Source organism: Rhipicephalus sanguineus, chromosome 4 (genome assembly GCF_013339695.2).
Source record: "Rhipicephalus sanguineus isolate Rsan-2018 chromosome 4, BIME_Rsan_1.4, whole genome shotgun sequence".
Classification (NCBI taxonomy): domain Eukaryota; kingdom Metazoa; phylum Arthropoda; class Arachnida; order Ixodida; family Ixodidae; genus Rhipicephalus; species Rhipicephalus sanguineus.
The window spans coordinates 62,168,469-62,194,209 of NC_051179.1; the positions used below are offsets into that span (position 1 = coordinate 62,168,469).

General features: G+C 46.1%; 1 protein-coding gene across 1 annotated transcript; it reads left to right on the forward strand.

Moving 5' to 3' along the window:
* The first annotated feature begins 243 nt into the window (after positions 1-243).
* Positions 244-25,495, forward strand: LOC119391242 (erythroferrone). The gene is made up of 8 exons (XM_037658918.2): positions 244-597; positions 19,620-19,748; positions 20,199-20,301; positions 21,180-21,220; positions 22,237-22,437; positions 22,944-23,152; positions 23,833-23,911; positions 25,051-25,495. The coding sequence occupies exons 1-8, from the start codon at positions 370-372 to the stop codon at positions 25,147-25,149; spliced, it is 1,089 nt and encodes a 362-aa protein (XP_037514846.2). The 5' UTR covers positions 244-369; the 3' UTR covers positions 25,150-25,495.
* The last annotated feature ends 246 nt before the right edge of the window (positions 25,496-25,741 follow it).

The following is a 25,741-nucleotide window of genomic DNA, read 5'->3' on the forward strand; positions in this document are numbered from 1 at the left end:
CTTGACGCCCTGGTCGCTCGTGAGCGTAGTCGTGAAAGTGCCGGGAAAATCGGCTACAGGAAGTACGCGCGGACGAGCCGGAAGTCCTGCTGAAGGCGGGACTTTCGTTCCCGTAGGATTGGGGCAGTCGGAACCACCCTCCTTGAAGTCTAACAAGACGGTGTCTGCACCACGACTTCCGCATCCAGATAGCTCGCTCGGGAGGAGTCGTGCCGCGTAAATCGCGCGGCTTGGTTTCGCCTGTAAGTCGAACCGTTAGGCCCAAGCGCCGTTCGTGCAGCGGAGCTAGGCCTAAACCCTTGGTCTGCGACGGCGTCGGGACACGTGCTGCTGGAGGACAAGGGGCATCGGCGACGGCAGAGGCTGCTCATGGTGTCCTGCGGCTTGGCGACGCTCGTATGCGTCGCCACTGTGGCGGTGGCTGTGGCCGTGGTCGTCACGGCGACCACGCCGGCCACTACTGGCACGGCGACGTCGGCGGCGAATACGACGCCAGCGCCTTCATTCGTTGCCGAAGTTGACCGCAAGGCTCTAGAGGTGCCTTCGAGGAGACGCGAGGGCCCCAAGGGAGTTGCTGGATTGTCCCGGAGGAAACGGGTAAGTGAAACCTTCTCGCGGAGTTCTCTAACAGACAGGGCCCTGTCACACCGTGGCGCACGTTACGCGATAGACCACTTGCGAGACCTTAAATCCATATTTTGTGGAATGACTGCTTTACCTCTCCTCGCTGAAAAAGTATTGGTGCATTGTAGTATTTGTTGGCGTTGGAATACCGGAGATGGGGCTACATAACGAGAGGCTGGGTCGTTTTGATGTGATCGCGCGATGCATGAGATCGCAGAAGACGAATGGAAAATTCGGCGCCCTGCACGTAACAAGTGGAATGAAGCAAGGCTATGGCATCAGTCGTATTAGTTCAACGTTAATGTGCTTACTGATTGCTGATTCACACCGACAACTGCCGCCGTTGGTTGTTTGCGCTTGGCCATAGCAAGACACTGTATCTTCACGTATACGTTGTCGTAAAAAAAAGTGATTTCGAATCAGTAGTTACTGCATGGAAATAATGAAAAAGAAAATCAGTAACGACTGGTATGCCCGATATTTATGAGGATATAGCCGCGACATATAAACAGCAACGACAAAAAAAGTTCAATAGCTGCGATATGCAGAGTTAGATGTTCTGTTCTAATTGAAACCCAAGTACAAGCGATATTCAACGTCGCTCAAGGCGGTTGCGCATCTTACTGTAGCTTTTTCACCGCATGCAGGTAGATAAAGGTTTAGTTGTGTCTACTGCTTGTCAGAAGATATCTGGGTGCTGCTTAGCCGTCACTTCTTTTAGTTCGGCCGCGTGCACTGCATTGAAACTAAATGTATAGTAAACGTAGGGCGGATCAAGCATATATCCTGCTCGCATGCTTTTGAGGACCTCCTGTAGCTCAACTCAGACCAGCAAGACATGGTCTGCGTCGTCCAGCTGGCGAAGGCGGCTGCCTAACCTATAGGCAGAGGGAAGCGGCGCTCTCCCCTTGGTTAGCGGCGGAATGACTTAAGTGCGTCGTAGACCGTCTGGACTGCCGACCTTTTTCGGAGAAGCTTTTGGGTGCTTGGGAGCATGCAGACCAGGCCCAACGAAGTTTAAAGTGCCTATTGAGATTTCTAAGTGATACAGGTTTAGATACTCGTCTTTAGAGCATGTGCATAAAGACTTTTGCGCATGCCCTGTCCCCGTGCAAAACAGTGTGTACAGTGACTCATTTGCCATACCATCGTCGCCTATCATCACACCTTCCTCTTTCTCTTTCTTTCCTCTTTCCCCTTACCCCCGTGAGGAGTAGCAGGCTAGAACCCGCTTTCCAGGCCGACCTCTCCTCTTTCTTCTCATTAAAAGCATCTTCTTCTTCTTCTAGGGCTGATTCTCTCTTTACATATAAATGTTGGTTCGCTCCTGTTTAATAGCAGCAACACTAACAACAACGACAACATTGATAATAATAATAATAATAATAATAATAATAATAATAATAATAATAATAATAATAATATAATAATAATAATAATAATAATAATAATAATAATAATAATAATAATAATAATAATCAAACGTTTATTTAATGTGCCCAGGAACAACCATAAGGTCTTTGTAGCGCACGAAAAAAAAACAAAAAAACAAAGGCAAACATTCATAATAAAATATCAGGGATAAAAAACGTTATAAAATTTCACATATACAACTATGCGCAGGCAGAAAAAAAATATCAACAGTGTACGAGGCTATGTAAGTACAGTGCAAAGCTCGGAGCAGAACAACGACTGGGAGCTGTGAAAAACATCGAGCTCCAAAAAGTAAGCATTGTAAAGACGTTGTATCCTGCCAATGGTCGAATGTTCACAGAGGCAGGCGGTTACATGAAAAGGTCTGTTCTCTCTGGTCAGCTTACGTGGAATTCGGAAATTAAGACAGTTGAGCAGTACAGGGCAGGATATGATACCATGCACAGCTTGTAAAGAAATAACAGATCATCGCAATTTCGTCGGCAGCAAAGTGATGGCAATGATAATAATCCAGCAGCGTTAGAACGAGATCCAGATCATTTCTAGCGAAACGATGGTTGTAAATGCTTAAGAATTTTTTCTGGACTCGCTCAATGGCGTTTGCTGCTGGAATTAGGAATGCCATTCCAGATCACAGATACATACTCGTAGTTGGAGGAAGACATAGCGCGGTGTGCAATTTTCGGAAGGGCACAGGAGAACGGAATTCTCTAGACATTCTGGCAAACACAGCCTAGGGGTGCGAAGACCCCGCAAAGCAACACGCTTAGCGTGATCAGAAAAGTGTAAGGTGCTATCAAAAAGAACACCTAGATCATTGATCTCACATACCTTACAACAACGACACAGAATTGACAGAATATAAATAGGCACACTAGATGTTTTTCGAGTGAACTCATTACCTTGGTTTTTGAAATATGTTAGGGAGAGGTTATTGCTCCTGCACCATTCAGAAAAAGAACACAAATCAGATTGCAGCAAGCGACAATCGATAACTGAATGAATTTCCTTAAATATCTTGATGTCATCGGCATACAAAAGGAAGAAGAATTCCGAACGACAGAAGAAACATCATTAACATAAATTAAAAGAGGAGTGGGCCAGTACCGACCCTTGAGGAACCCCACTAGTAGCTTATACAAAGAGGACGTTTGGCCATTAACGGCAACGTAACATGATCTATCAAGAAGATAGCTATGGAGGAGATTCACAATTGAAGAATCAACATCAAAGTGTGCAAGTTATCTACAAGCAGCGAATGGCTGACAACATCAAAGCTTTGCTAAGGTCGCAATAATAGCGTCAACCTGACCCGTCAATGTGCCGTGCGGTTGCACTTTTCAAACCATTCCGTGGGATTCTCCTCGAAGACCATACTCCAGCCCTCAGAGTGCGCACCCGTAAGCAACGGTGCCGTGTAATTTGGATATTTTTATCAGAACGCTCGGGTCTTCGCACTAAGACGCGCGAATTCTTTGCTATGTGTTTTTCGTCTTCTTTTGGACCTTATTGCGATTTCTGAAACGGGGGCCTGTGCAGTGAAATTCCTTCCTGTGACTATCTTCCGTCGAACTACACCACCGTCCGCAGTGATCGGGACTTCTGTTGCAACTAATACAAAAAGGTGGTGGTGTATTGATGGCTATAGACAGTTCTCTAAGATCTGTTAGACGCAAGGACATAGAAACAATTTCGGAATCAATTTTGGATCGAAATTAGTCTTGAGCACTGTGAAAATTGTTGATTGGATGTTCTATGTATCGCCTAGCGTTTCACCAATTGCTTTTAATGAGATCGTCTCTTCTATTGAAAATGTGGTAATTTCACATAAGAAAGCACAAAATTCTTGTACTTGGCGATTTAACACACGTGGAATTGACTGGACCACACTTAATTTTTTCTCATTATCATCATTCTTAAAGAACAAATGCAGCGTATTGTTAGATTTTCTCGCTTTTAATTCCCTACAACAGCACAATAGTATTGCCAATTCCTGTGGTAACCTCTTAGATCTGTGTATTTTCTAATAATCAACCTATCGAAGTATCACTCTCTCCACTCTCTCTTGTTCGTCCTGACAAATTTCACCCACCACTCAAACTAACACTCTGTATTTCACCAGAAAAACCAAGCTTTCCCAGAAAAATCGACAAAAACGCCCAGATTTGCCTTCAAGCGAGGTGACTACGTTGGCTTGTACCATGACTTGTCTACCACAGATTGGTCACTGGTAACTGACAAACCCAATGTTGATGATCAAGTCGATCAGTTTACGGAGCTTATCTTGACCAGCATGCGCAAGTTTATTCCCCAGTATACACCTCATCATTGTAAATATCCCTCCTGGTTCTCATCAGAACTTATAAGTGCACTGAAACATAAAGATCGTGCACACAGGAAGTATAAACGTTCTGCGTTAACTCATTTGAAGGAAGAATTCTGTCGTTTTCGTACGCTTTGTAAACGCCTTATAAACGGGATCACAGTCTATATATTTCATTTTTAGAAAAAAGCGCGTCTGACAGGCCGGCTGAGTTTGGAAGTATGTGCGCAAACGGTCGAGCAAAAGTGGCGAGTCCTTCAGGATACTGGACCCAAATGGAGTAGAAGTTCAAGCCGTTGCTGACTGTTTTGCCATGCATTTTTCATCTGTCTATAAGTCTCCAGCCTCTGTAGGTAGTAGCGGTCGACAGGTTAAGGCAGTTGGCACAGCTGATGCTGTGTCGCTAGATGAAGATTCCATTTCAGAATGCATTAAGCGCTTGAAACCATCCTTTTCAGCTGGCCCAGATGGCATCCCCTCTGCCATACTAAAAGCCTATGGCAGTATACTTGTACCAGTATTGACTACCATATTTAATAAGTGTCTGCATGCTTCAACGTTTCCTAGCATGTGGAAAACTGCTCGCGTTCTCCCAGTGTTTAAGTCTGGCTGTAAAAGTGACGTCTCGAACTACCGCCCTATTTCCCTTCTTTGTGCCGCATCCAAAATCTTTGAGCTTGATCTTCACAAAATATTGTCTTTTGATGTAAAAAACTCATTGATTGTGAATCAGCATGGATTTCTCGCAGCCCGCTCAACTGTCACTAATCTTGCCAGTTTCATGATGCAAGTCTCCACGCCTATTTAATAATAATAATAATTTAATTAAATTAATAATAATAATAATAATAATAATAATATAATAATAATAATAATAATAATAAAATAATAATAATAATAATAATAATAATAATAATAATAATCAATCAATCAATCAATCGATCAATCAATCATTTATTTAACGTGCCCAGGAACAACCGTGAGGTCTTTGTGCAGGCGCACGCAAAAAAAAATCAATAAAAATAAACAATGCAATACACAGTCTTCAGAAATAAAAAGAGCAAAAACACGTAGACAAAGAGAAATGAACACAAAGGGGAGGAGTAAAATAATACAATATGAGAAATATTGAAGGGAAATAAAAAATTAGATTGCACATATACAACTATGCGGAAAGACGGAGAAGGGAAGACTTTGTACATTGTGCCATACTATGTGAAAACAGTGCAAAGCTCGGATAAAAACAATGATTGTGGACTATGAAAAACGTCAAGATCAAGAAAATTAATATTATAAAGACTTTGTATTCTGTGAACGGTAGAGTGTGGGAAATAAATAATAATAATAATAATAATAAGAATAATAATAATAATAATAATATCATAATATAATAATATATAATATAATAATAAATAATAATAATTAATATAATATAATATATATTATACATAAATGAATACCATCTGCAAGGCCAATATCCGTTTGCTAGATTGTATTTACAAGAAATAAAAATATTTCATCACTGACAGGCTAGTTTCCTGCACGATAATGGCCCTTCGGAGACCGAGACACTAGAGGTGTGCACGGGCTCCGGGTAGCCCGAAAGCCCGAGCCCGACCCGGCCGCGGGCCGGGCTCGGGCGGGCCGACGTATTTTCGCCTCGGGCCGGGCCGGACTCGGGCTACTTGGAGTTTTATCGGGCCGGGCTCGGGCCCGGCGCCAAAGCCCGACTCAAGCCCGACATATAGAGAATGAGCGGGACTTGTTTTCCGAGCACGCATACAGCGCCTTTCGCCCGCGCCCGGCCCTTTAACCCGACCCGCTTTTTTCCTTTTCCATTCAGCTACTTTAAACAAAAAGGGGAGAAGCGTAACGCCCCTGCCTCTGTTCACTCCGACCAGACAGAGAAGTAACACCACCTGAGCTAGTGACGGCGCCACGCGACTGTTCGCGTTAGATTTGAGGCCAAATCTTATATGAGTGAAAATGCACGCGACAGCGACGAGTGATCCGACGTAGATCGCCTTCGTGCAAGCTTGCATGGGCATACCCCATACACGTGACGGCTTTGGCGAGCGAACTCCATTGTTGCTGGCATGAGGCCGTCTACTTGTAATTTGTAATCTGTGTAATAGAGACCGTTCGTCGTGTGTCGTTCGGTCATATTTGATATGCTCAATAAAATGCCAAATTACCGGAAAACGATGTTCTGTTTTCGCGGCGAACCTTCAAAAAGCCGGGCCGGGCCGGGCCGGGCCCGGGATTGTGTTTTCGTACGTCGGGCCGGGCCGGGCGGGCTCGCAGCCCTTTGCCGTCGGGCTCGGGCGGGCCTTCGACAAAGTCAGCGGGCCCGGGCCGGACTCGGGCTCGGAATTGCGGCCCGTGCACAGCTCTACGAGACACACACAAAAAAAAGATATTTATTTTAACACAATAAAGGAATATGTAGTATGGCGATGACTTGCTTTTTTTTTCTGCTCCTGCATTCAAGCAATCACGTATACACGCACACACGTTAACACGCGTAACTCTTTCAATTCATCCCAGCACTTAAAACACAAAAGTACGTACCTCATCGAGCATTCAAACTCTTCTAAAAGAGGAGCGAAAAAATTTAATCAGAATATAGCCAGTTGCACCTGCAAGATTCTCCACAGGTCGTCCTGTTTCGATAGCAGTGTGTAGCTAATCCCACACCGAGACTCCAGCAATGGTGCCATGTGACTGTATATATAGCAGGCGCGCTTGCTAAAGTCAGCGCCAGATTACGAGTTCCTTCTCAGCAGCTTAGCTTAGCAGGCTTCCGCTGCATGTGACCCGGAAGTGAGTAATAAGAACTTACGCGCTGCCCTGGCAAATATGCAGCAGCAGCTTGTTAGCAGCGGATAAGGTGTCGAGGAAACATGCGTCTTCATGAGAGGGTCTCAAGCGTGGTTCTTGCACACGGTGTATAGTAATCGCCTCTTTGCGGGGCGGCCGCCGAGTTCCGCAAAGCGGAAATGGCGCAGCCGTGTCGCGTATATACATAAGTAAAAGTGGTGTAATCATTTGGAAGTTTCGCGAGAGTTTGAGGCAGCAACACGCGATTAGGTTTATTTTTAAGAAGCGAAAAAATAAATACGCACGTATGGGCTATATCTTGATACCTGTGTTAGTTGGTCGGTATAGGTCGGTTTATAAGTTTTCAAGCGAAGCTTGTTATGACTAATATATTTCGGTGGTGGCGTCGTACGCGAGAAGCTCGGTGCCGGCGGTCGTACTGATTGAGGCCCTCGAAATTGCGCCGGTCACATTCGCACATTATATGCGTCGTTTTCCAATAATTCACGCTCTCTCGATTGCGGGCTTGTCGGCGACCAGCTGTTTATGATATGGCAATCTGATCTTTCATTAAGGTGATTGTCACGTTACGTTGCCACGTTTCATTATTACTCCCTCACGAACGTATACGGCAGTCGTTGTCACCTGTAGCAACTGAAGTGCTACGCTGCTAAACACGTGGATGACGGAAACAAAAATTGCAGAGGAAATATATTGATGTACAACAAATAGTGCCGGCAACGCGAACTTCAAAAGTTACGACAATCCTACTGAAGCGGAGCACGCTTTTTTTTTTTTAATAGGAGAAACAGAAGAAGACGAAGATGATGGTAAAGAAGGAAGAAGAGGGTGAGTGATAGATGGAAAGACAGGAACGCTAGCCAATGCTTAGACGTGCTGGCTACCTTTACGTCCTTCTAGAAGTATATATAAGTACAGGGAAATTGATTATGGGATATACTGATGAAGCAATAATTGTGTATTCGGTGGCAGCGTTGACGGTAACAGTTTCCATTGATATACGCGAACAGGGACGCCATGATTAACACTCGAGCGTATATTGTAGACCAACTTTCCGTGCACATAAAACGAAGGTGCTGTGCAAAAACGACGAGACAATTATACTACACACAGTCAGGAAAGGGTCTGCAGAAAACTGCTCTTTGTCCGAAGCTACGGACTACAATTCTAGCAAGCGCTCTGTCCTAGTCGGTTGCCGTCCCTTGTAAACCTGTAAACGGTCGTTCGGGAAAAAGTTTCGTCACTTTCTTCGCGAGTGAAACTCCAATACCCCGAGTCCGGCCCGGCCGCATCACTCTGATGCCCTGTCGGAGCGCGAATCCCGAAAACGAACGCCGCGAGAAGAGAAAACAACAACCTGTCACACGATACCGACACTGCAGCGAGGCGAGGACTTTTCTTCGAACTGACGTTACAGCGTGGGCAGGAACAAAAAGAAAGAAAGAAAGAAAGAAAGAAAGAAAGAAAGAAAGAAAGAAAGAAAGAAAGAAAGAAAGAAAGAAAGAAAGAAAGAAAGAAAGAAAGAAAGAAAGAAAGAAAATAAAAGATACACGATTCTGTGTTTTCTCCAACGCAATCCTGGCCATGTCTCTAAGGCTACTGTGCAGAGGATGCAAACTCTTGCCGGACTCGTATATACCACGCTCGACGTATAAAGCGGAGCGCGGTGCTGTTTGCTCGGAAAACAGCGTGGAACCCCGCTGTGTGTGTGTGTGTGTGTGTGTGTCTCTGACGCCTGGCCGTGCCGCTCCTTGCTTCTTTTTTGCCAAGGAGGTAGAGGCAAAAGAAGGGAAAGACGGCACACCGAGTAACGCGTCAGCTTGAGCACCGGCTAGGACCTCTCTCCTCGTTCTTCGCTCTCTTAACGGTGGCGACAATTGAGCGGTTGTCGGGCGCGCGCACGAGGTCGCAGTCTTGCCGGCGCCGTGGCCCGATCGAAGATTGGATCCGCATCAAGACCACCGAAGCTTCACGGTCGCCGCATTGAGTGCCTCGTCTTTGATTGCAGCCAGTTCGCCGGTGCTTGAGCGAGAATTCTCTCTCTCTGTCTCTCTCTCCCTGTTTGCTTGGGTGTGCTCACACGCGGGAGGCGAAACTCGAACTTCAAAGAAATTGCTTTCTTACGAGCTTCTCCAGTACACGGGGATGTTAAATTTCGGTGCCGAACGAAAAGATTAGCCGGCCATACAGTCTAAGGCAAAATCGAGTATTTGGGGAGTATATCTGCCACACAACAATAATCGTCATCTGGCTTGCTCGCGTTTCCTTTCTTGAAAACCCAGCTCTCGTCACTTTCCTGTCAAGAATGCTATGTCACGCTGATAACGGGCGTGTCGTTCGTGACAGGGAAGTGCCGCGACCGCGGTGATAACGCGAGGAAAGTACGCGAGGTGGATGATGATTGTTGTTGTGTGGCAGAAACACTCCCAAAATACTCGATTTTGTCTTAGAGTGTAGTGTGACATTTTACGCCGTTGCCTGACGTATAGGGTACTCTGCACGATTAGAAGCTTCCACAAGCCAGAAGTTACAAATCTTCGCGCCGGTATCTATCTATCTATCTATCTATCTATCTATCTATCTATCTATCTATCTATCTATCTATCTATCTATCTATCTATCTATCTATCTATCTATCTATCTATCTATCTATCTATCTATCTATCCGCTTTTGGACTCATTTCACTGTTGAAAACGGACAGAGAGAGGCAAATCTGAAAATGGAACGGAGGATAACAAGAAGAGAAACTACTGGTTTACGAACCTAAGCCAGGGGAAGGAAAACGGTGAGCGAAAGACAGAAGAGCGCAAACAAAAATCAGCCGTGTGAAAAGAAAAAAAAGTATAGGGAGAGCTAGGTGCTGAAGAACGAGGGAGTGATCTGCATTGCCTGACTAAAAGATTCTGATATAGGTGAGCGGTCCTTTTTCAAGCTAGTCCAGCTTGCGATTGCGCTATGCATGGTCGTGCATTCATATGCGGCAAAAGAGAATTATCAACTTCTTGCACTGAAAAAGAAATTAGCCCACGATTACGATACTGCCTAATGCGAATTCTGAGCGCAGCTGCTTAGGTGTTTTGATTTTGCGATAAGTTGAGGCGCGACTGCCTCGCTAACCGGGAGATCGCGGAAGGCAGCGCGTGGGTGTGTTTCGAAACAGCCGCCGCAGACAGGTCTCCGTTCACGCAGCGCTTTATTTCCATATATGGTATCGGTGGACGCCCTCGCCGCATACTTTAGTGATGGCGTCAACGGCGAGCGCAGGATGGCGCGCACTACTGTGGCGCTGCGGCACCTGTCGTCTCGCCACTGTCGTTTCCTCCTCCTCGCGCTCTCCTCGCTATCGCCGTCTTTCATCCTACACTGCACTCCGCATTGGCTCTCGTTCGTCCTCGTTCGTTCTGCCGGTTACGACGACGCCGACACCGCTCAACGCAGGAACGGACGCCTAAGAGCTGCGCTCTAAAACTTCTTTATTATTGGCGAACTTGTGCCCGAAAAAATAGATGTAAAATCTAAGAGTCCGCTATAGCGTTTCACAGGAAAAATGTCCCTTCGACCAAAGCACGTCTTCTTCTCCCAAGCCTCGCAGATGAACAAACTTTTTCGTGCCCGTGCGCGAGAGGCATGCGTTGCGCCGTCACAAGGAGCACGAGTGGGCACGAGGCATTGCAGACGCTAACTCAGCGGCACGCTGGTTCCGCGTTCGCTCTCTTTCGTCTTAGTTCGCTCTGTCGGTTACGCCTGCGGCGACGCCGCTCAACGCAGGAACGGGCGCCCGAGAGCTGAGCTCTAAAATTATGCCCAAGACTGGTCAAGTGCCCAAGATTGCAATTATGCCCAAGATTGCAATGATTTGAACTGGTCTGAGGTATCACGCCTGATTGAACGTAGCGCTACAAATATTTAATTTCGCATAATACAAGCTATTTTTGACGCGCAACTATCCTGATATCTTAAGATGTTAATTTAAAGGATTACTGACATGAATTTTAGAAATTTTCTTATGGTTGCTCTAAATAAAAACCTGGTGTTGAGAAGCCTAGAAAGAGTATCGTGGTGCCTTGGAATTCATTGAATATATTTTAGATGCGAAGCATCTTATGGTCGAGCTCAATCCGGTGGTGTGTGGCGTGACCACCCTTACTGCGCATGCGCAAACCCTCTCCACACACCTCCTCTCCACTCCCCCACTCCGTCTTGACGTGCACGAGCGGCCGATGGCCGCCTCTGCTTCTGTGGCTCTAGACACGGGGCGCTCGTGCTCTCCTTCTCTTGCTGAATCCCACGACGACACCAATGGCATGGACTGCAGAGAGGCAGACGCACATGGTCTTGCGACTTTGCGGGAGTCGAATACCTCGGACGCCGGCAGTTCCACGCAGCGGGAGCTGCATGGAGACGGGAAGACAGTGCTGATTCTACGCCAGAGGAAGGCACAGGCTCGAGAACGCAAGAAAAAAAATTACACCATCTCCCGCTCAAGCTAACCATGTCCCCGCTGCTTCGCATCGCCTCATGGTCCCCTTTAGCGGGAGCTGGTGTAAGTTTTTTTGATACTGCTATACCGCTACCACTTGCACGTTGTTCACGCGAACAACGATGAGTAAATTGTCTTCAGCGGCTCCGATGGTGATATCGGCGATTTCGGCCGCATGCAGGACGTCGAGTTTACGGGCCCTGCTAACTGTGTTGACTTGTTGTGATAATGTCAGTTGCGGAAGGGCTGGCTTGCGGATGCTGGGCGACGAAAAATTTGAAATAAAATATTTTGTACACGTTTCCTGGCTGCGGTGTGTGGATGGCGCTAACACTGAAGGACGCGAGAAATCTCCCTTTAGCGATTCCTCGAAATCGTGTCGCATAGGGGAGTCGCCTTCTCCACTTCTCCATGATTCTGTTTCTCTGACAGCACGAAACTTGCACTTGTCGTGGCTTTCTAGTGACCTTGCAAACCAGCCCTTTGTTGTGGACGTAAACTGTGATTGGCCAGTTTTTGTTGTTGAAAATGAAAAGAACTGCTGCTTATCGAGTGGCTCTTGCACACAAGGAGCTTGCCAGCCGCAGAATTCAATCTCAGTAAAACGTTATCCGGATGCTGGCTTCTATAGTAACGAGTTTCTGGATTTCTCGCGAAGCAGCAAGAAATCAATCGCGTAAACATACAGCACGGCTTCGAGTGTCTAATGAATATTTAAGTACTTCGTTCCGGAAAAATCTCGTTGCTAGAAGCTTCCGCCGTCAACCTACTCCTTTATTTTCTCTTTTTATACCGCAAAATAATAATAATAATAAACTCCGGGCCGAAAAGTAAGACTGTAGGAGCACGTGAACGCGGAGTATATATATAGTTTTTCGCAGTAACATTATTTTTTCTGTAAATGTAGTCAAGTAGTGCGCATTGTATCTTAGTTTGGCGCTAAAGGAAAAAAAAAATATAAGGCAGATCGTATTTCGTGAATTTCCGTTCAACTCAGGAGCTCACTGCGCAGGGGCAACATGCTTGTCCACGTATATGTAGCGAAGTTGTAGGAACTGGCACGACGAAATGAACGTTCGGTACAAATAAACAAAAAAGATAATGAATATCCGTAACTCGCGTAATTCATTTTGTTCAGAACAGAAAGCAGCGTCCTTAACTTTCCGTTACTGACGGCGTTTTGATTCACCTGCTTTAGCTACCTCGCAATTCTTCGGAAGTTTCCTGACGAAAACAAGCACCCCTAGCAGAAGCTGCTTCAACGCATTAGTGTCTGTAAAAAAACGTTTCTGCGATGTCATTATACGTTTGCGCCACTGTTCAAAATGCATACATTCAACAACGACAACAACAACAACAACAACAAAGAGGGCAGGTGAACTGAAATAACGTTCTGAAATTTTTGTTTGCACACGTCATCTTTTTCTGCTTCTCTGCCGAGCTCCAGATGAACTCGCAAACGCTGAAAAACAGCGTCCGAAACGAGTGTTGCGGAGCAGCCCTTTCAAAAGAGATCTTGTCCGACGCGACCTGCTGCAGCATTAACAACAAGAGCGCGCGCGCTTTGCTAAATGACGCTGAGCGACTCATTTGGACGGGTGCCAGCAGAACCCTTGTCGACAGCGTGCCATATACATCTCCCCAAAGTCGCCGTATGTTTTATAGCAATGCCGGCGGGGGCGCGTGAAGTCCACTTACTGTTGTAGATTTCGCGCTTGAGAAAAAAAAAAACAGTTTCTAAGTGCCCCAGTTAATGCAATGGGAGGGGAAAAATTACGCTGCATGTTGGAACAAAAGCCCAGACGGTCATTTCCGCTGGCACGATACAAAGATGCGGAGTTCAGGGACCTCTTTTGTATGGTGCATGATGAACAGTGAAGGCGAGCTGTGCTTGCGAAATGAAATGTAATTTTTGTAATTAATTAGAAGCGGATGGCACGAGTCTCGTGCACTCGGTTCGGTTGAAGTGCATCCAGGTCAACGAATACTGAAAGTAAATAAAAGAAACACAAAACGAAGTCGTTTCCATGCCCCAAATGTCGAAATGGATGATGCGCGTCCTTTTCCAGCTTTGAACCAACGGCGGTCCGTCCCACTTTCAGCTTGCCGCTGGGGTCACGTGCCCAAGTGCAGGAGATTAAAGATTTTTGGTGGCCTAATTTTTGTTTTGGTATTTTTCTGGTTATTTTAGACAGGTGGGCGGTACGAGCGTTCAGTCATTAGAAAAAAAAATAGGCTGAAAGTTCACTTCTGTATCTCTCAGTCTATTTATACTTTCTACGCCGCCTCTCTTTACACACATGCAACAAGACGCCAGTTACAGCGAGATAAATGTTTCTGTTTGTGCAAGTTGTAGGGAACCTATCTTTTTTTTTTTTTTTTCAGAGGGTAACAGCACTGTCCCTGCTTGCGTGTGTATCTCCGAGCTCGCATTTTCATTTTGAATGTTACCGCTAAAGGTGCGTTATCACCGCTGGCGACAAAGGCGACTCAGAGAAAGGGAGCGAGGGAGAGAACCCAGGATCGCTGGGGTGCAGTCATCGAGCTGAGTCCAGAGCCCGACTGCTCCTTCCTAAAGGCTATCACTTCTTGCAGATACGCCCTCCTTCCAGAAGATTAGAGTACACCAGTGACCACTCCACCAACCCGCGGCTGCCCACTCTACATCCACGCTCCTCCCCCCTCCCCCCTCTCTCACACACACACTCTCCCTCACCCAGCACCGAGCATTTCTGGAACATCTACATAGTGGCAAGCCAGAGCCGAGTTCCAGTAACTCACGCCATCATTTCCTCTTCGTGTTTGGCAAATATATTTCGCAAACCTGCAGAAAGCTCGTGTGAGTCGAAAAAAAAGAAAAGAAAAGTAGATACCTTCAGCGTGTAGAGGGCTCTAATGAGCAGGCGAGTATCAACGGCCCAGTCCGTTTGTTGTTGTTGACTCTCAGATTCCTTTGTTTGTTTCATTCCCCGCTCGGTCAGTGAGTGTTCTGTTTTGAAGACGCGATACTAATGCGGCACCCTTGTGCTCGTGGATGCGATACTTGTTTCTGCCACAGTGGTGGCGATCACGCGGTCCCAGGCGCGAAATCAATAAGTTTCTTAGTGGTTGGGTAACACAGCCACGGCTGAGCAAGCGAGCGAGCGAAAAAAAAAAAACTCATGTAGCACTCTCCTTCGGGGATTCATTGATCCGGCTAGCTGCACGTTTTGTTGATTATCGACTCACGCGCTGCCAAGTAAGTAGTTCGAGAGATTTCTTTTTGTGAGGGCAATTTTTGTTTCCTTGTTACTGCGACAAAAAAAAACAAAAAACGATGAGCTCCGTCAAGAGAGCATCGTCACGGCAAAATCATAATGAATCAATAGCCGGTGCGTCTGCGTGGAAGACTCCGAAAAGCACCGGAGAGGGGAATTATCGTTCTTGCGATTCTATCACCAGGGTATGCATTACGGCAAGCTTTGTCAATAGCAAGCTCGTTTCTTAGCATGTCGTTAGAAAAACTAACGAGGAAGTCGTACTGAAAATTTTATGTTGAACGTTGCAAGAAGAAAGCCTGGGTGAAGGATGTGTTTTCTGCTTCGGCGTAATAAAGAGTTGCAGAGCGGTCGAATGGGAAATTGATTCCCTGGAATCAATACGCCATTGAGGTCATTCGCTCTTGGAAGGCCGCCATCAATTGCCGGGTGGCTCACTGGTCCTCTGCAATCACTCTTATATTTCAATTCTTCCTTTTCCTTTTTTCCTTTACCGCCGAGCTCGGTGTCCAAACAAACTTACCCAACCGATTGGTGGCGTTGCACATAGTGATGAGGCAATAATTATTTGAGAGAAAACGCAGGGACGTGTACAAGACATGTTTGTTTGGTTGTGAGCTGCGTTTTTCTGTTTAGACTTGTGCGTAACGAAAGACATGCGATTACTTTCATTTTTGATGGTTTACTATTCGATTAATTGGTATCGCCGCCGCGGTGGCTTAGTTATTATGCTAGAGGCCCGTGTACTGCGCGATGTCAGCGCCCGAGCCCTCAGCTACAGCATTGCACGCAACGCGCGTGCGTCACAGCGCATATAGGATTCTCACTTCTAGTTTCATGCCCATGGTTCCACACTAGCGGTTTTTCAGCCCCGTTTTATTTTCAACCGATAGCGTTAAAGAGTTCGTTACGCAGAAATTCCTGTCTCTGTGGGGCTGGCGTCGTCGTCGTCGTTGGTTGTGAGCGAAAAATCAGCGTTGTCCGTGAGCAAAAATTCGAGGTAGATGCAAATAAAGAAATAATAAAAAAAATCGTTGGTTCGAGTAGGGCAGGGGATTCGAACCTGTGCCCCCTTGCTCCGTGGCGGGATGCGTTTAGCCGCTCGGCCACCATGCATATTACTTTTTTTTTTCTTTCCATATTACAACCTCAAGCATACTAACGGCTAGCTATTTATATACACCATTCAGCGTTGGTGGTACGCAGATCTCGGAGGTTCTTCAGCGGATTGACACAACACACGGGAGACGGCGCAACGGGCCCACGGCCACGCTTTTAAACGGCATCGCCCCGCCGTGTGGTCGTGTGGCCTTGTTTAGTCGCGCCGTATGCATGAATATTGGACCCGGAGGGCGTCCGCACTTTGACTTCCCTTGCGAAACGATTTAGGTCTCCATCGAGAATCGAAGCCACACTTACGATTGGGAAGGCAATACGAACGATAGCGTAATCGGGCCGATTACGCTATCGCGTTCTACTCTTGAAAGCGAAGCTCAAGCGTCCTCCAAGTTTTTTTGTATTTTTCGAGCAGCTTCAGACTGGAGCGGCCTCCCACACAACGTCGTATCTGCAAGGTGTGCATCGATACTTTATGCGAAGGATAACCGAAGAACTTGCATTCCGGTAAAAGAGCATACAGCTTACATGACCCCGACCTCATAGCCTGTATAACGCCTCCAACACAGGGGCCCCGTAAGAAAATAATCTGGAGCTGGAAATGTGCTTGTTTCGAAGGGACAGAAGGCCCAGAAGAGTGATTATCTCATTTAGTTAACGCGAATTATCTAAGTTTCAATCTAATAATGAATTTGGTAATGGGTATGGAATTATTGCTTAGTAATAATTATTCTCTAATGGAACACCAGCATGAACTTCCACGGTTTCTTCCTAGGAATCAGAAAGATCATCCAGTAATGAGTGATAAAGTTGACACGTGTCCTGAAAGGAAGAGCTTCGCACCCACGCTCGCTTCCGCTAAAGTGCTACTGGCTACTGTGAATTATTTTTTCATTCGTACACGGTACTGCAGTTCCTGCCTGAACTTCTGCTCTTGCCGAGAAGAAGCGTAGCCAAACGATATGAGAACGTCATTCAAAGAGAACTTCTGAAGGGCATCACAGTGCCAGAACGCCCTTCACTTTCTAGGACATTCTGCCAAACGACTGCAATTATGTTCTCGAACGCACCCATCTCTATTTATCAACTATCTCTTTTTTTTTTTTTTGCTCTATCACTCCAGCGCTTCCCATCGGGAGCGCTTGCCAAGTTTCGCTTTTCGAGACCCGTGTTCCTGGCGCAGCTAAAAGCTCTGTGTTGTTGTTGTTGTTGTAGTTGTTGTTGTTGTTGTTGTTATTTTCGGCAAGAAGCGTGCAAACGGCGGTGTAAACAGCAACGACAACAATGCTTACAAAGATGGTCACACCGGTTTGTTGTCGGGAGGGTATAGGAGGGGCGGGGGCGGAAATAATGGAATGCGCGCGCGGTGCGGCGCACTACCAATGAAAAACGATCGCAACGGCACCGAGCACGTGTACTTGTCGGGAGGAAGGCCGCTTCACTACATCCAGGGATGAGAACGGATGAAGGAAAAAAATACGAGAAAAATGGGCAACACTTCGTAGCTCACGTTGAACTAGAGCCAAGTTCTGCCTTTGCTAATCGATTGGGCGCGCACCGTCCCGAAAGCGGACAAACCTGGCCGTTCGCCAGGAGTCCCGGAAAGAGGTTTTTCTGGGAAGAACTGTAAAAGCGGAGAGTGGCGTTACAGCGTCCTCATTATTTTATGTACGCGTGCGCGGCAGCTCGATCAAACAGCAAGCGAGTCCTCTGTGCGAGCTGAACTAAAATGTTCTTTCTAAATTGTCGGTGAAATCGTGGCGTTAGATGGCTGATATCTTCAAAGTTTTTTTTAGAGCGAGGCTTCCTGCGTTTTGTATGCATTACATATATTGTTCTAGAAAAATCTTGGTTTGAGCTAGTTGGCATTGGTTCGTAAATGAAGAAACGTTTCGGCGCAGAAAGCTCTCACATTATACGGCAGTCAAAGTGGCCTGTTTCGAGTGGTGTAAGAGAGGTCGACATCCGAAGGCGTGACGTGAAGTTGCTCACCGCCCTTTAATCACCATACCCCATTCCCACCTCGTCCCCAACAGCGGCCAAGATTCACCCTTTTCTTTCAATAAAGGTCTCAATCGTTCATTTATTCGGCGTAAAGTGAACAACGTCGAAGAACACAAAAAACAACGAGACGGGAGCGCGCCCTGTTGTTTTGCGGGTTCTTCGTCCTTGTCCAATGCGCGCCGAACAGTTTCTTCAGTTATTGCACATATCTTTTATGAAAAGTCCAATATAGCTGATGACACGGTTGTCCTTGCAGTACACTTCGTGTCTTAAAACCTACAATTACCGCCCTCAACGATTTCAGCACGTGGCCACGTGCTTGCGTGCCAATCATAATTGATCGTTAAATGAAAATTTCACTTCACATAAGTGAAAGTACCCAAGATACAAGGCTTTTTTGGTCGTAAAAGCTCTTGGCCATTGTCTGATCCGCTTTCGTTAATAATAAGTCCGCCATTGCAATTGACTGGCATCTTCCATTGCGAACAGCTTTCTGGGTTATAGAAGTTTTCTTTTTTTCATGAATATCAAACCCACTCATTGAACGCGAAGATTATTTTTTTCTAACAGGCCTGCTGCAATGGTGTACTGATCTAGAGGAAGAGGAGGAATAAACTTTATTCAGTGGAGTGAGCCGACGGCTGAGTCTTTGAAGCCCTTGTTCAAGATGCCGTAGGCTTGAGCTGACAGCTTGGTCCTTTTCACCAGACGTTGCTGGTCTTCAAATTATAAAATTTCTTCGTTCATCTTTCAAAGTGTAAGCAATAGAAACGCTTAATGTAAGCAATAAGAACTCCTACTGTTAAGTAAGCAATAGAAACTTCTAGATTGTTAGTTGGATTGGATTCATGGTAACACGCAAAACACAGGCCTACGACGAATCACAGCAGTCGTTTATAGTGCGTTACTATCATACGCGTGCTCACGAGGGGGGCAGCCGCCCCCCTCCCCCTCGCCCTCCCAATGATCACCAAGGAGAGGTGCAGTCTGCCCGATATGTTTACTCAGCTATGACCACGCAGGTTTTGAACGATAATGGCGGAATGTTGAATTCCAAGAACTGTTTACTTCTCATCTTTACTGCCGGTTAACTAGGTTCCAAGCGGGCCATCGTGAGAACCACGTGATCGCTCCATGTATTTTAGTTTTTTTTTTATTCCGCTGTGAAGCCTGTTGTCCTTCGGGCTCGTAAAACGGGGGGGGGGGGCTAACATGAAAGTTTGCCCCCCCCCCCCCCCTCGCACTAATGTGGAACCCTGCGCACTCCTATGGCTACTATGTCTTTGTGCTTTGTATCATATCGCTTTGGTTTCTTTATTGCCATAAATGTGCTTGCCTAGGTTTCTGTCATGTTATGACGTACTTCTTGCAGCTTTCCGACTATGTGTAATACGCGGCTTACATATTAATATTTTGCATGCAAAAAAGGAGAATCCGCGGCACTACGTATACGTGCCAACCTCTCCTTGATTATTAAAGTCAATCGCAAGATAAGAAAAACTGATGGTGTAAAATGATTTGCGTATTTTCTTTCTTCAGCCAGAGAAGCGGATTGGTCGTCAGACGACGCTGGACCCTCGGGAGACTTGGGCGACGTTTCTCCGTCACTCTGAGAGGACGCAGACTGCGAGACCCAAGAAGAAAGTGGATCCCTCTTTTCTCAGAATGGTCAGTGGACCTAAATGTCTCACATCCGTCGTGTTTACGTGCATACCTTTCGAAGCAAAAGTGTTTCATACGCGTGCCTGAGTGTTGCTTTCGTTTTAAAGCTTTGAAGCCATACGTTTTCATGAAACCGTTGAAGAGTGGGGTCGAGCCGTCTTGTCCTGCGAAACTCCGGTCGCAAGCTCTATGTGAGCGCTAGATCGTGTCGGGCGCAACAGCACCGTCTTCACTGCTCTCAATGTAATGATTGAGTTGTTGCATTATATACAAGTCGTCTTATGGTGTCACACATACGCACGAGTGCGGTATGTAGTCACATACCGTACATACATACGCATGTGCGGTATGTAGTCACATATCGTACATTGACAGAGATTGTTTTTCATGGATTATTCATTTTCTCATCCCTTCGAAGGCGTGTCGACAAAGCGACCTTGGCTTCCCCTGTTGCAGGAAGGACCGCAAGGCCCCCCTGGTCCCAGAGGCCCCAGAGGGCCACCGGGTGCCAACATCACACGAGAGGATATGTTCAGGGAATTCAAGGGGCTCTTGCGAGGTGCGGAACATAACTCTTATTTGTGCGTGACGGCGCTCAAAAGTGCACGAATAAAAACATAGCTACGTAAGGACAGCTTGCGGGCTCGTTCTCTTTGCACTTTATGCAGCGTAACGACAAGACACGCGTAGCAGATTCTTATATTTTAGGCGCCGAAACCCCATGTTTTTTGTCAGGTATACTCATTAGTGTCAGAATATGGCTTAATAAAACTACCCAGGATTCCTTAATATCCATAAAAATCCAGGCCCCATCGAAATGCTACCGCCATCGACCCCGAGACCACAAGCTCAGCAACGCGACGCCATTGTCATTAAAATAAAGCGGCGCAACATAAAGCGTAGGATGTCAGAAAAGATGTCAGACGAGCAGGCGACGCTTGTGTTATAACAAAGTATAGACGGTTCGGTAAAAGCGACCTTGCGTCGTGTGTCATTTGGGTGTACCGGTGCTTCGAGAAAGCGAAAATTGCATTGAAAACGCTATGTATGTGCAAAAACACTTTATAATGAAGAGCTTTGTGTTATTAGCGAACACATCTATGTAATGCCTTCAGTCACCTAGTGCGTACTAACGCCTCTATGCTGGGGAAGCAAGGTGCCCGAACATAGACCGGTAGATTGCTTTTTCGCGTATAAATGTCACCGCTTACTAGTACGAAGATGGTTATGTTTGCAAAAAAATATAACAAAATCGTGAGATTCCATTCTGACGTACTCTAGGGCCCAATTAGCAAGCTTCTAGCTGAAGCGGCTTGAGTAGCCTATTAGTGGCGCTAAGTATCGGGGTTTTTGCAAGGCGCGTAATCTAACGCTGCTTTTAACCTTATAATATTCGTTTTATTCTTTATTTAGGCGTACTTTTTGTTCATTTTGCAGAGGCTGCAGAAAGGAGAGCCCAAGTTATGGCTGAAATGCAGGTAAGTTCTTCAGTTGTGTTAACTTACGATCTCATTCGAGACTTGCCTCATATGACGTTAAGCCAAACCCGTAGCCAGGAATGTTTTTCGGGGGGGGGGGGGGGGGCACTTGCTGAAAACCTTGACTTTTTGAGAAAAACACCCATTTTTATTATTTATTTTTGGTAAAAACACACACTTCACCAAAATTTCGGGCTAGCCCCCCCCCCCCCCCCCCCCCGGCTACGGGCCTGCGTTAAGGAAACAGCAGCGTGCGGAATTTGTTTTTTGTGCGTATTTATCTTAAACACTGTTCGGTGGCTAACGCCGCCCATAATTCTGCTTGTACTGCTCGCGTAACTTGCTTTTTTGGTTTGCGCTCGATCAGCTATTCAACGGGTGTCGTGTGATTTACGCAATTAATTTATTCTCTACAGAAAGCTTCGTACGAATGATTTGTACACGCATTCCTTCAACCTGCGTTTTGAAGTTGCCCTTTCCACCGCCAGTAATCTTCAATGCGTGTACTAGAAAGCGAAGCTAGTGCACGACTTCCGGAGAGCAGATCACTTGACACAATATAATTATGTTGATCCGTCATGTGCTTCGAGTGCTTGCCTCTCGGGCTATTTATGAAAGTCCGATTCGTCTGTTTCTTTTATAATCGCACATATAGCCAGATGCGCAGATTTTTAAAGCAAATCTGACCAAATGCATGTATAGTGGTGATGAAAAAATGCTTAACACGGCACATACGCCATAGAGATTGAGGTTTATGTGATCAGCGGTATCTAGCAGAGGTAGAGAAAACGCTACACTGCAATATACATAGTTAACTCGAGCAGGCTAGGCGACAATTGCAGCCGTGCAGTTTCGAATGGGACCCATTGAGAAATTCCAGTTATCACGATCAAGTCCGGACAGACGCAGAATAAGCTGGCCACACTGGCCTCTGTTGTGAACGACGCATGGTTTACCACATAAGCGGAGCGGACAAGTGAAGCGGGCGACTTTTCTTTTTTTCCTTCATCGTCCAGTGCAAGAACACGACAAACTGCTCCCTGCCTTTACCCGGTGGCGCGAACGGGAGTGACTCCCTGTTGCCGTGGCTGCCACCCCTGGTGGAGATCGACCGCGCCAGCATGCTGCCCCGAGCTCAGTCGGGCTTCTTCTGGGAGCTCTCGGAAGAGGTGCGAGCGCGCAAGGGCAAGGAGCTGCGCCTGCACCCGTTCCACAGGGTATGTAACAACCTGCAAGCCTCTTCCAAGTTCAGTGCACTTGGTTGAGGGCACATTAACGTTTAGAAGCGTATCGTTGCGATTTCTCGACATTCGAACTTAGATTGTGTAACCGAAATGCATGTTCGAGTGAGAGAACTTTGAACTTTCACCATTGTGTAGACAGCCCTTAAAGAAAGAAAGAAAGAAAGAAAGAAAGAAAGAAAGAAAGAAAGAAAGAAAGAAAGAAAGAAAGAAAGAAAGAAAGAAAGAAAGAAAGAAAGAAAGAAAGAAAGAAAGAAAAGTAGTATGTCAGACACATACTACTTTGACATACTACTAAATGGCGGCAAGCTTCGCTTGCCGCCATTTTCCCCAGAGGTAAGGGCTCCTGACTTGTTTTGTTCCTGCTGTACGTGTGCAGCTTGCTTACTCATGTGCTGTACTTCAAAGCAGCGTAGTTCAATTCTCCAGTACGTGAGTGCGCTGTTAAATGTTTCAATGCTCATCGCCTATTATTATTGCAGCCGTTCGCCGAGGGCAGCTTCGAGCGGGGCTCCGGTCTGAACGCGACCCGTGGCATGTTCCGGGCGCCCTTGAGTGGACTGTACCTCTTCTTCGCCACGGCGTTCGCGACCCGGCCGATGTCGGCAAGGGCTCTGCGTAAGCAGTTGGAAATATCGGCCAATGGTGCATCGCTGGTCGTGTGCGTGAACGCCAGGTGCCAAAAGAACCTGTGAGTATACCGAACAGTGTGACTTATAGTCGTGGGCAGTGTGCGAGAGGGAACACTGAATTCCTTTAGCAGAACTGTGCTTGATGCGCTGCTCAGCTCTCGGAGATGGGCTGGAATCTCGGCCACATGGGCCGCACGTCGACGGGAGCAAGTGCAAATACACACCATGCACGTGAATTTAGGCACACGTTAATAAACCTCAGGTGGTCAAAATTACATTTTGAAATTATGTTCCATTGTTATTTGTTAACTTAATTTCAAAATGTAAATTTGACCACCTGGACTTCTTTCTTTATCATTCTAAATTAATTTAGCATTTCACATTTGGTGTCATTCAAGTATTAAGGGACACACATAGCGTTTAAAGGAGGGGAAGTGTTTCGAATTGCTCGTTCTTTGTTAGACACAACCAAACTTAATTCTGTTGGACACATTTCGTTGGAAATCTCTGCCAAAATGTTTATTCGTGGTATGCGTGTTCACTCACCTCGACATCTTGCTGCGACATGAAATCTCTATGTTATAAATTGCGGTAAGTCGTGTTTCAGGAGTTTTGTGATCGCGTCAGCGCGAGCTCCTTGCATCGTATACGAGCTATAACTTGTCAGGCAGCAGTTGCACCCAACGTGCGTGATTACCTCGTTGAACCGCGAAGTAAGCGTATCTTTGCATTCTTTCAGGTCGCTACGCACTACGAGCGAGTTCAGTGATGGCGAGAACACCATGTCGCTGTCAGTCAACGGGCCCTTGATGCTTCGGGTGAGTGAGTGAATATACAGAAAGGCATAGTTCTTTTGTCTATTCTATTGATCTTCGTGTTGCGCATCCGTGCTGTTTTAGATGCGAAGCATCTTATGGCGGTGTTCAAACCGGTAGTGTGCGGCGTGACCACCCTTACTGCGCATGCGCAAACCCTCTCCACACACCTCCTCTCCTCTCCTCTCCCCCTCTCCACTACCCCTCTGAAACGCGGGCTCGACATGCCGAAACGCTACTTCGCATCGCCTCATGGTCTCCTTTAGCGGGAGATGGTGTGATTTTTGCTTGTGAACTATATATGCATCACCAACTTCCCTGCCAGAAAACGTTACTGGATGTATTTAACACCAAAACTTTGAGCAGCGCGACACGGAAAAGGAAAATAGACATTCGTCCCGCTAACACGGTTCAGTTAATTTGCACTTGTGATTGTATGCTCTCTGGTTTTAGCTTTCTGGCTTGTGCTCTGAAACTTCTACTCTTATGAAATAGCGCAACTGACAAGTTTTCATTGATGTGTTTGCAAAATAAAGCAAACTCATACCGGTCTATCATAAAGAAAGAATACTCGCAGATGAAGAAAAACTTGCACTAATACAGAGCTCCAACCCATGACCAATAAATACCTTTTCTATGCAGGCGCTATTGCATCTAAGGTAACCAGATGGCTAGCTAATAGTTGCGTAATGCCAACATTATGGGCAACTTCGGAAGAGCAGCAGAACTGGCGTGAACAAGCAAATCCTGAAGTGCGGTTGAAAAAAAAAGCGGGAAAAATGCCTCTCAGAAGTCGTCATTCCCTTGAAAGCAACATCTAGGAATAAAAAAAGAAACTGCAGCTGTTTCTTGTGAGACACAGCTCAAGAAAGATTAGCTTGGGCCTTGTGTGAGAAATGAACCGGGGACCAGGGATACCGTAGATTTAGTGCATGTTAAGGGAGCTGTGCACCAGTAATCATCATCGTATATCAATGTCCACAGGAATAGAACACAAGACATTGCCATTGACCTCGACTTATAGCATGACCTCGCGTCAGACTAGATTAGCTTATCAGGTAATCTTATTTATAGGCTATGTATAATTTAATACTAAAAATCTCACGTACTTGCCTGCTTTCTTCTTTTCATTACAACCGCAGGCTGGCCAAGTTGTCTCGCTATGGTTCCACAACCGGACACCGTACCAGATTACCATCCACGAAGGATCGCAGTTCAGCGGTTTCCTGGTTGGCCTCTGAAGATACCTTGCATGAAGCGTGGCTATCTGACAATTATTATCAGTATTTTTGCTCGCGCTCGTAAGCGCGCGTTCCTCTGTTATTACTAAAGTGCTGAAAATGCATAGCTTTGGCGCGATCCATCTTTCTCGGCATTTTTTTTTCTTTACTGTTACATGTAATCACGTTAGACATCCGTACTTTGAGTAAACTCTGTGAGGCAAAGCGTCGCCGAAACAGCCTTTTATTATACTTGCTTATCTTTTAGACATAACTACTAATCCACCTGTTTATATAGCCACCACCTTTTTCCTTTGCTAACCTGGTTTGTCAACTAATAAAGGCGGTCTGGCTATGTCCCCGTGAATTCGGCTTATCGGCTGCGTTTCTATGGCAACAGACCCACGATTTACCTCAAGAACATATCGAGCAGTTTCCTTAGCTATTCAGTGCCTTCTAAGGAACAAAACTATTTTTTGTAGTGCTATCATCAGCTTTTTGGAGACGTCAAGCATAACATCTTCAGAACTCTGCAGTAGATTACATAATACAAATCTCTTAATAGCAAAGAAAATAGTGAGGTAAAAGGGACGCCGAGAATACAATCAGAAGC

Excerpts from the sequence above, each read along its gene's own strand:
- LOC119391242 (XM_037658918.2), top strand. The coding sequence starts at position 370 with ATGGTGTCCTGCGGCTTGGCGACGCTCGTATGCGTCGCCACTGTGGCG. Across the intron at positions 598-19,619 it reads GATTGTCCCGGAGGAAACGG|CCAGAGAAGCGGATTGGTCG; the intron begins GTAAGTGAAACC and ends TTCTTTCTTCAG. Across the intron at positions 23,912-25,050 it reads ACGGGCCCTTGATGCTTCGG|GCTGGCCAAGTTGTCTCGCT; the intron begins GTGAGTGAGTGA and ends TTACAACCGCAG.